General features: G+C 36.6%; 1 protein-coding gene across 1 annotated transcript; it reads left to right on the top strand.

Moving 5' to 3' along the window:
• The first annotated feature begins 537 nt into the window (after nt 1-537).
• On the top strand, nt 538-9,595 carry LOC148844885 (phenylacetaldehyde reductase-like). Its single transcript, XM_088954802.1, has 6 exons — nt 538-1,001; nt 1,599-1,768; nt 3,762-3,953; nt 6,406-6,568; nt 7,577-7,763; nt 9,286-9,595. The coding sequence occupies exons 1-6, from the start codon at nt 884-886 to the stop codon at nt 9,428-9,430; spliced, it is 975 nt and encodes a 324-aa protein (XP_088810928.1). The 5' UTR covers nt 538-883; the 3' UTR covers nt 9,431-9,595.
• The last annotated feature ends 291 nt before the right edge of the window (nt 9,596-9,886 follow it).

Genomic DNA, 9,886 nt, shown 5'->3' with positions numbered 1-9,886 from the left:
CAAATTTTATATTCATGAAAGCAATTTTGTATTCCCAAAGTTGGTGAATTATATTCATGAGGGCATAACAGTTTGTCTTCATGAACAGAAAAAGATGGTATAGATAAGAATCCAGTTTTCATAAGTCAAAAAAAGCAAGATATGAACTTATCTCTTTGAAGCTTGAAACAAATTTTATATTCATGAAAGCAATTTTGTATTCCCAAAGTTGGTGAATTATGGTTTAGACAAATAACATTCCAATTCAAACGGCTTTGAATATCAAGACTCAAGTTTAAAAGGAGAAAAAGCTCCTTTTGATAGTAAATAATATAACCACGTCATCCATGTTATCAGAGCACGGTTTCTAACAAAATGTGAAACGTGGCATTATTATCCACCGACAAAAGGTGCCAGTTAATTTTTGAGAGTGAAAGTTAAGCAAATTAACCTGCCACGCGGCGTTGGGACGTTGGATCCCATACACCTGCATCGAGAAGGATCCGAATCCAACACTGCAGATGTTAGTACCGCATTTTCAAGCCGTAAGAGATAAACGGCCACATTGGCGCCCCATAAAGCGCGCCCTATTTGGAGATATTCACAGTACACGGTTGGGATGTGCTGGGGCGCAGATGCCAAGGGAACGACTGACAACTGACACTGACAGAATGCGTTTCTGCCACGCTTCAGGATTCGGTCTCCGCCGTCGGCCTTTTTAACATCTTACACATTCTATGCATTCATACTCATCGTGAATCGGCATGAATTTCGAACCGACATCAATTCTGACCCTGAGCTTATCGATCATTCTCCCTAAACATCAATTATGATCCTGAGGTTATCGATCATTCTCCCTAAATAAATATCGGAGTCAGGCGTCAAGAATCAAGCATCAAAGAAAATGAGTGGTGCCGGCAAGCTCGTCTGTGTCACCGGAGCTTCTGGTTACATTGCTTCATGGCTGGTGAAGCTCTTGCTTCAGCGAGGATACACCGTCAAAGCTTCAGTTCGCGACCCAAGTCAGTAATAGCCACTCTTACCATCTATTATTCATGTTTCTGCAACAGAGATTCTATTGGTTTCCACTTTGGGGTTCTTTTGTTTTTGTTTGTAAATTCGTTAGGCCCTGAACTAGTTTTACTTCATCTTCTACTTCAATTATGGACAAGAACATCGGCATACCCATTTTAGGATTATTACGCTATTTACTTACTTGTTTGTGGGAGAGGGGAGTGGTACCCAGTTGAGGAACTTGTCTTATAGGCTCGGATTTCTTCTCTATCGGTTGCTCCGGTAAGTAAGGAGTGCCGACGGTTGCAAGGGATTAAATAGAAAGGGCAAGTTTGTCCAGTTCATTTGGATCAAATTTCCAAATACCCAGTTTGGGATTTAGTTATAATGATTATGAAATTTTATTAAATTCATTCTGTGGAAGTTCTGAGGAATGACATACTGATAACATGCCTTCTAGTAACTTTACTGCTTTTAATATGTGACTTGAAGACTTGTGGAACATTAAATGTTATGGAGGTCGTTAATGTAACAGCAAGTCAGTAACAGACTGAGGGTGCTGGTCTTTTTTTTTTTTTTTTTTTTTTTCTGTACTCTTCTTACAGATGATCCAAAAAAGACTGCACACTTACGTGCTCTTGATGGAGCAAAGGAAAGACTTCATTTGTTCAAAGCAAATTTATTGGAGGAAGGATCATTTGATTCTGTGGTTGAAGAATGTGAAGCTGTTTTCCATACAGCATCTCCTTTTTATCATAATGTCACAGATCCACAGGTTTTTTCCAATACTAATTCTGCCATACTAGCTGTAGTTGTTTGTTTCACTTTATTAATTTGATTAGGCATTAATGTTCTGAACCTGCTTTGTTTATTACCCTTTGTTATTTTAATTATTAATCTTTCATCTTCGTAATGAGATTTGTTTACAGTTCCCTGCTAGACTTTCTAGACTTTTCTTTGGTTGTCCCCTCATTTGGCATTTTTGTGCATAAATAAAATGGATCTTTTTTTATTTGTAACAATGAGACTTCATAGATCTAAATTAAAGAATGATATTTTTTTGAGAGAAGGTAAAGTATAAATGTATTAATATGAACAAAATACAGCAAGATGCTATACTCGGGGGCCCTAAAAATCTGTCCCCTCTGACCTCGACCCCCCACCCTTTACAAAAAGATTGTCATTTACAAAAAAGGAATCAAAACCTACTCCCTTAAACAACCTATGACCAGCCAACCATGAATACATCTTTCCCAAAATTTTCTGAAAAAAGCATCAGCGGAACTAGACTTGTTTTTGAAGACTCTTGCATTCCTCTCTGGCCAAAGACACCAAAATGCCACTGCTGGGGTAATATTCCAAATCATCTTTCCTCTTATGCTCAGCCCTTCCACCCTCCAGCCTCTAACAAACCCCTCAATTGATCCTGGGCAATGATTTTGAACTTCAAATAAACCTGAAACTCTGTTCCAAATCCCACTAGAGAAAATACAATGCAGAAAAAGATGATCTACTGTTTCCCACCATCCTTCACACAATACACAACAGTCTGAATCTAACACAAATCCTTTCTGTGCCAGGTTGTCACTTGTGAGTATTCTTTAAGGTAGGAGGACTATACAAAGAGAGAAATTTTTGAAGCACAGTTTTACTCCAAATGATGTGAGCTATGACTGGTTGTCCTTTTGCATTGTCCAATACCTTGTAAAAGGACTTAACTGTGAAAACTCCAGATTTCTCCCACTTCTAAACTCTTCTGTCAGACCTGCCAGCCTCCACCTGTATGTTATACAACTGCTGTAGTAACCCCATCCACTCATCCACTTCCCAATCATTTAAATTCCTTCTGAATTGTGTAGCCCAGACCACGTAATCATCTTGGATCTGCAAGTAATCAGCAAATTTGATTTCCTTGTCCATTGCAATTTCAAACAGGGCTGCAAAACTCTCAGCCAAGGATCTCTCTCCACACCAAACATCCTTCCAGAATTTGATGCGCTCCCCAAACATGTTATATGCCTTTTCAATTCCTTTCCAAGCTGAGCACCCATAGGATTGGTTTGAAGCCCCCAAATCCCACCATAAATTCCTTTTAGCATATTTGGCTCGCACCACTTTTTTATACAGGTATCTTATTTTATTTTATTACCTTATTGAATAATTTAGTCAGCCATTATAAGCCTACCTCTTCCATATATTTTCCCAGTTCTATTGGAATCTCATCAGGTCCAAATGCCTTTCTCTTCATCTTATTTAGTGCCTCCCTAAGTAATTCTAGTTTTATGAAGGTGCATATTATTTTTAACACTATTAAAATTAGAGTTGCTAATCTCTCCCCCATTAACTCCCTATACATGTTCATTTAATATTTTTTCAAACTAATTTTTTCCACATTTCTTTGATTTCCTCATCTATTACCAAGACTCTCTTTAGCGCACCTGACATGGTTTAAATCTTTGCCTTTCCTTTCTCTCATCTTTGTTAGTTTATAAATCACATTTTCTTTTCTCCTTCTTTAGTACCTAATTTATGATAAATCTCATCATATGCCTTAGATTTAACTTCTTACTTTCTTTGTTAACAAAGTGGTATTCTATAAAATCTCAAATCCCCCTCCAGTGGTGCTAACGATATTTTGATTGATGCTTATATGGACTTTCTATTTTAAGTTTGTATAATTTTACTTGTTCATTGTTGTGCCATGATGCCGTTCTTTTGTTTATGTAAAATAAATGAGTGTTCCGTCTCTGTTTCATTCTGTGTTTCAGGCTGAATTAATTGACCCTGCAGTAAAGGGAACTCTTAACGTTCTTGGTTCCTGCAAAAAAGCTTCATCTGTTAAAAGGGTGGTTGTAACATCATCAATGGCCGCAGTTGCGTACAATAGAAAACCTAGAAATCCTGACGTGGTTGTTGATGAAACTTGGTTTTCTGATCCAGAATTTTGTAAGGAGTCAAATGTGTGTAAATATTCTCCCTTCATTTTGATATTTTCTTTAGTATCTGATCACTTTTCTTTTTCTTTTATTTTTTTTAAGGAGATAAGAACTTGATTGCACCATGATTAATTGTTTTACACTTTTCTTTTTTGATCGCTAGTCTTACACACTTTCAGGTCACCAAATTATTACCAGTGAAAGTGCAATTGTCAAATGTTGAACACCTTCGTCAACAGACTTAGCCCAATCAACATCACTATAAACTTCAACCTAATATGCCCATGAACCATGATTAACATACAATATCCCTTTACCAAAGGTAGCTTTCTAGTTTCAAAAACAACAAGGTTCTCACTTTCTTCAACATGAGGGATTTATATAGCTAGTGCATGAATTAGTAGCTGAATGTGCTAGCAACCTATGATATGTTCAGTCAAGTCACATAGATATAGAACTTTTAATAAGCCTCTGATAATGTCCTTGTATTTAATAAGTTCCCCTTCACTAGCATCCACTTTGTAATTGGGATCTTATAGAGTACGCACTGGTTTAACTTTGGACTTGGTAGTTTCCTTCAATAAATATAGGGCATATTTCCCTTTTTTATCGGTAATTAGTAATCTTATTGGTGCTATCAAACTATACAGTAGGGGTTTTTAAGAAATGTACAGTTTCTATAATACATTGAAGTTGGCCTAAGTTACTCCCCCTATCCAATTAGAGCCCCACAAGGTTAACAATTCATAAACAATTTGTTTACCCAGTGAATGTTCTCCCCTCATTGTAGCCTCTCCAGTAACAGCTTCTTTGGTTAATGAGTTAGCAAGGGAATTGGCTGACTGAGGGGTCTAAAAGAATTATCTTGTGTGGCCAAGGTCCTAGCCTTTCCCCTCTTACCAGAAGATAGTAGTCTTGGAATCTTCTATAATGAGGCTTTGAAAACCTACATATAATATTGTTTCACTTTAATAAATCTTTGATGCTTGTCAAAACAGAATATCATATTAAGTTGTTGAGGTTTCCATTTATGTTACTGAGGTAGATTGAAGGCAACTTTCTTCTTTAAAAACATTAACATATCCATGAGAATTTTATTAATCAGAGAATGAAGATGAATCTGTACAATAAATAGCAGCATTCTGTAACTGGTATCTGGATTATGCACCATTAAAAGACCTTCAGCTCCCCTAACCCTTCTTACCTCATACCTTGTCCCTTAACCTACCCCTCTAGGGCAGGTCCCAAATAGAACTCCACCCAATCCACACCTTTCCTTGCAAGTGAATCAATAGGTACATTAGTCTCCTGATAACTCAATAAGAGATTCAAGTTGCAGGCCAGAAACCTATCTTCTTGAATGGTGTCTGAATTCCAAGGATGTATCTGGCCTACCTTATCAACTGTGATATCTCCTACCACCTCCAGTTTAGAAGGTTGTAGGCCAGAAGCAGCTTTTGCTGGGTCTTATTGTTGTAGGTTGTGATTGATGGGTTCATTCAGGTTGTTTGTTGGACAAGTTGTTCAGGCTCTGCTTTAATTAGAAAGGTTTCTTGATTACCCAGATAAAAATCCCAGGAACATGCAATGTCAGCATGATTTAAGCAAGTTGTGGCCAATTTACAGTAATGATATGGGTTTTCTGATGGAATGATCTTATTTATGACAATATGGTGAGCAAAGAAATGCTAATCATAGAGGGAGTTGGTGGTGATAATGTGAAGGAGGGGGAGAGAAAGTAGAGAAGGCATTGGCATCAGAGAGGGGAGAGAATGGTTCTGGGAGTTTGAAGCTAACAAAGGTCCTAATGTAGTTAGGCATTTTAAAAGTCAAAAGAATCAGCATCAGATTCAGATGTCAAAGGTATTCACCAGGCTGAAAGGGGGCTTCTCAACTGTGGGGATATTCTCTTGGTGTAATTTGGGGTTTTGGGGCTTTTGGGGTTTAGGTAGGGCATGTGTATTTTATCTGTTTGTGTCAAGGACGGGGTAATGTTGTAAGGGTAGGGTGGATGAAAGGCCTGAATTTGTATTGGCGAGTGGTAGTAACTAGTAAGTTGGTGCCTGCCTAGGGTTGATTTTGTGGGGTTGTCATCTCTCTCAGGTGTTTTCTTTTTTGGTACAATCTCTCAAATCACCTTTCTTTGTAACTTCTTTTTTCTTTTAATAAATTTTATTCTTACCTTAAAAAATGTTTTGGGTTGTAATCTTTATTAGGATTTATTTTGTTATTTGATTTTATTTGAGTTGTACAATTGTACTAATGTTTTGATTGATTTTTAACCAAAATTTTTTAAGTTAGAATTATCACTTTTACATACAAAAAGGTTGAGCTTCTGGAATCATCATATGTTGATATATGTGTCTACACTGGTTTTTTATCCCTCTTGTTTCTGGGTTCCAATAGCACTTATTTAACAGAATTCCACTATATCTTCTCTGAAATGCTACTTCATAAATTTATTGGCTTTTCTTAGGCTTGGTATTTACTTTCGAAGACCTTGGCTGAGGCTGCAGCCTGGAAATTTGCAAAAGAAAATGGGATTGACATGGTTACAATAAATCCAGCAATGGTCATTGGCCATCTTTTACAGCCAACACTTAATACAAGTGCAGAAGCAATTTTGAAATTAGTTAAATGTAAGCTCACTCCCTTACATTCTTCATCTTAATATGCAAATATACTCCAACAGCCCTAAACAAGTGCAAAATACAACAATTAAATTGCCTAAAATTTCTGCCTAGGAAAACAGATGTGAACAAGAATGGTTTTGTTCTGATCAATTGGAGCTTCTCATGAAATTTATAACTTGTATAACATAATAATTTTTTCATCTTGACCATTTCTTTTTCTTCATATTCAGTTTGATTCTAATGCGACTGCCAGTATCAAAGCAGTGTAGAAATCATTCCTTACCCCTGTTTTTCTTTTTTTTTTCTGGCACCCCTGTTTTTCTTCATTCACTGGCTTCCAAGATCAGTCAATTTTTTAGCAAATAGTTTCACAAGAATGGTTTTCTCAAGGAGGGTGCTATTTTGGCACATATCATTACCAACTCGATGGTTTCTTCTGTATATTTTGTTTGGGAGACCCCATTTACACCATTGAGCAGCCACCTATTCTCCTTTTTGTGTTAATTCTTGGGGCTCTGTGGTTTACATTGTAACCCACACCTGCATACATTTGTACAATGTGTTTAAAATATATTTTCTTTGGCTGCTCAAAGAACTTTTTTTTTCACTTTTACAATTCAGATCCATACCATGATTTAGCCCAAAATAATTTTTCTTTATAGGTAACTTCCCTGACCTGAAGTATGTTTTGACATTCCCTTGATGCCAGTATACCACTGAACAAGAATCTATAAAGAAAATCACTTTCAACAATGACACCCTTAGAAGTTAGAAAGGCTTATAATTGACCTGTAGAATATTTTCTACACACATACAATCAAACATTTTGTAAAATATTGGAACACAACTTTGCATGTTTTTATTTCCCCTTTCATTCCAATTTCAAGAAATTCCCCTCCCACCCTGAGCCCCTACTTTCTCTAATGGGTAAGAGAAGTAAATACTAAATAATTCATTAAAATGCCTTTGCTTCTGGTTACATTATTATTGTTCCCGAAATTTTGTACATTGCAGGTGCAAATACATATCCCAATGCAACACTTGGATGGGTTAATGTTAAAGATGTTGCGAATGCACATATTCAGGCATTTGAGATTCCTTCAGCCAGTGGAAGATATTGCTTAGTTGAGAGTGTTGTTCATTATTCAGGGGTTGTGAAGATTCTACATGAGCTTTTCCCTTCTTTCCACCTCCCTAACAAGTAAGTTTCAAAGGAGATATATCAAACTTTATTTTTATTATGATCCTTGACCATGTTAGGAAATCAAGAATCTCATGTTGTGATGGAGAAAATAGATATGCATCTCCTTTCTATATTAGGGATGAGCATTTGGTCTATTTAGTTTAAAACCAAACAGGATGAACCAAAACCAAATTAAACGTACGCCTAAGAGGGAAAACCAAAATGAAAACCAAATAAGCTAAAACCAAAATTTTTTGTTCAATTTTTTTTACCCCTAGTTCATATGGCGGCTTTATAATTGCTTTCAAGAGATTTCATTCATCAACATAGGAAGGGGGATTGAGCATCCCTATCCCCTTTTTGTTCACTTAAGTCGGGATATAATGCTGAACAAGCTTTCTTAGCAGGACAATTACTTCAGTGAATTTTGATTTAGGATAGCATAAGTTAAAGACCCTCTGCAGTCAGCAGTTTCTAAAGCTTTTTTTCTGCTATCACCATTGTGCATAAAGCACAAATTCTTGGTAATAAATGATATACAAGACTTAGATGGCATCTCCTCCAAGCCTATGTTACTTGGGTTTGGTTGTGGATGTTGGGTGTAGGTATAAGTCTAGGGATTAAATCCTTTTTTCTTCAAAATTGGACTAAAGATTGATCCACCAATTTATACAATACGTGGACACATACATTGGAGAAATAATGCCTGACTCAAGAAACCTATATTCAATATTTTATATGCACTTTAGGGTGGAAAAAATTATTTTATATGCACTTCATTATTGATTTAAGAAAATCATTAACTTGTCAGATGATAACTATAATATGAAGCATAGTTCTGTATTGGCATTTCTTTCTTGCTCGGTGCAATGATACGTCTTAGACTGTGACGCTAGAGATATGTGGGTTTGAGACTAAGAGCGGCCACTTTGTGATAAAATGCCAAAGATTAAGTCCATATCCAGTCCACCCCTCTCAATAATGATTGGGACCAGCATTGGGTAATGGCCTTTTATATCTCCAATCTTAGACTTCTGATTAAAAATTTGTGTTAGGTGCATGGCCAATTAGGGGTACTTGCTAGGTGTAATGGTAAAATCATAGGCTGACAGGCATGAGAAGATGGATTTGAGCCTGAAAGGGGCCAGTTTGTGCAAAAAAATAATGTCGAAGGTTAGGTATCCATTCATCCTACCCCTCCCAAGTCCCTGGACAACCAATTATTGAAACTTTAACCAACCAATATGAACGAGTTATTATTTGATAAAAAAAGCATACATGAATTTGATGGATCTGACACCTCCCAAACCCAGACATTGTCATGGTATGTCATGTCTGGCACACATACTTTTGGTAAACTGAAGAGGCTTGCTATCTCATGGACAAGAACACTTCAAGGTAAAAGTGACCTGTTTTCCTTTTTGTTAAGTCATTTTTAACTCTTCCCTTATTCAGATTTATGGTGAAATCACCTTTTTTTGGGGGGAAATGTGTCTAATTGTACATGGTTCCTTGACAAAAGGTGCTTCATTCTTGGCAGGTGTGCAGATGATAAGCCTCACGTGCCAACATACCAAGTAAGCAAGGAGAAAGCAAAAAGCTTGGGCATCGATTTTATTCCCTTCAAGGAGAGCCTTAAGGAAACAGTTGAAAGCTTGAAGGAGAAAAACTTTTTCAGTTTCTAAATCTTAGTAGCTGCAAATGATGCAATCAAACAAATGAAGGTTCATTATCTCCAAGTGCTCTTAAATTTGTCCAAGGGTAATATTTACAGTGACACAGTGAACTTATTATAATGTGTATTTGCATAAACTATTATTGATATATAAATACAAGACTATGACCCTAAAGCTACGTGCAGCAGTTGGTGGTATCCTGAAAGAGCAGGAAACTGAACATTTGAATGACACTTCAATGCCGTGATGATCATGCATTAACTTGATGCAGATTTCACTTATTTATATCACCCAAAAGTTTGGAGAATTATGGTTCTAGGAATAAGCTTTCATGGAGATCCAACATCCGGTTAGTTGCAATCACCTGGGCTATATTTGGTTTGGTAGAAAATAAGAGAAACAGAAAGTTAAAGGAATTTCATAAAATTTTCTTACTTCTCTCATTTTTTCTATCAAATCCTTGAT

This window comes from Nelumbo lutea, chromosome 7, assembly GCF_056320005.1.
Source record: "Nelumbo lutea isolate HS-2025 chromosome 7, American lotus-T2T, whole genome shotgun sequence".
NCBI classification, from domain to species: domain Eukaryota; kingdom Viridiplantae; phylum Streptophyta; class Magnoliopsida; order Proteales; family Nelumbonaceae; genus Nelumbo; species Nelumbo lutea.
Note: the sequence above shows the minus strand (reverse complement) of the source record. Positions and strands in the feature narration are given on the sequence as shown.

Bases quoted from the DNA above. Each gene is read 5' to 3' on its own strand.
- LOC148844885 (XM_088954802.1), top strand. From the start codon at position 884: ATGAGTGGTGCCGGCAAGCTCGTCTGTGTCACCGGAGCTTCTGGTTAC. The intron at 3,954-6,405 runs GTGTGTAAATAT...GGCTTTTCTTAG, and splicing joins AATTTTGTAAGGAGTCAAAT to GCTTGGTATTTACTTTCGAA. The intron at 6,569-7,576 runs GTAAGCTCACTC...TGTACATTGCAG, and splicing joins AATTTTGAAATTAGTTAAAT to GTGCAAATACATATCCCAAT.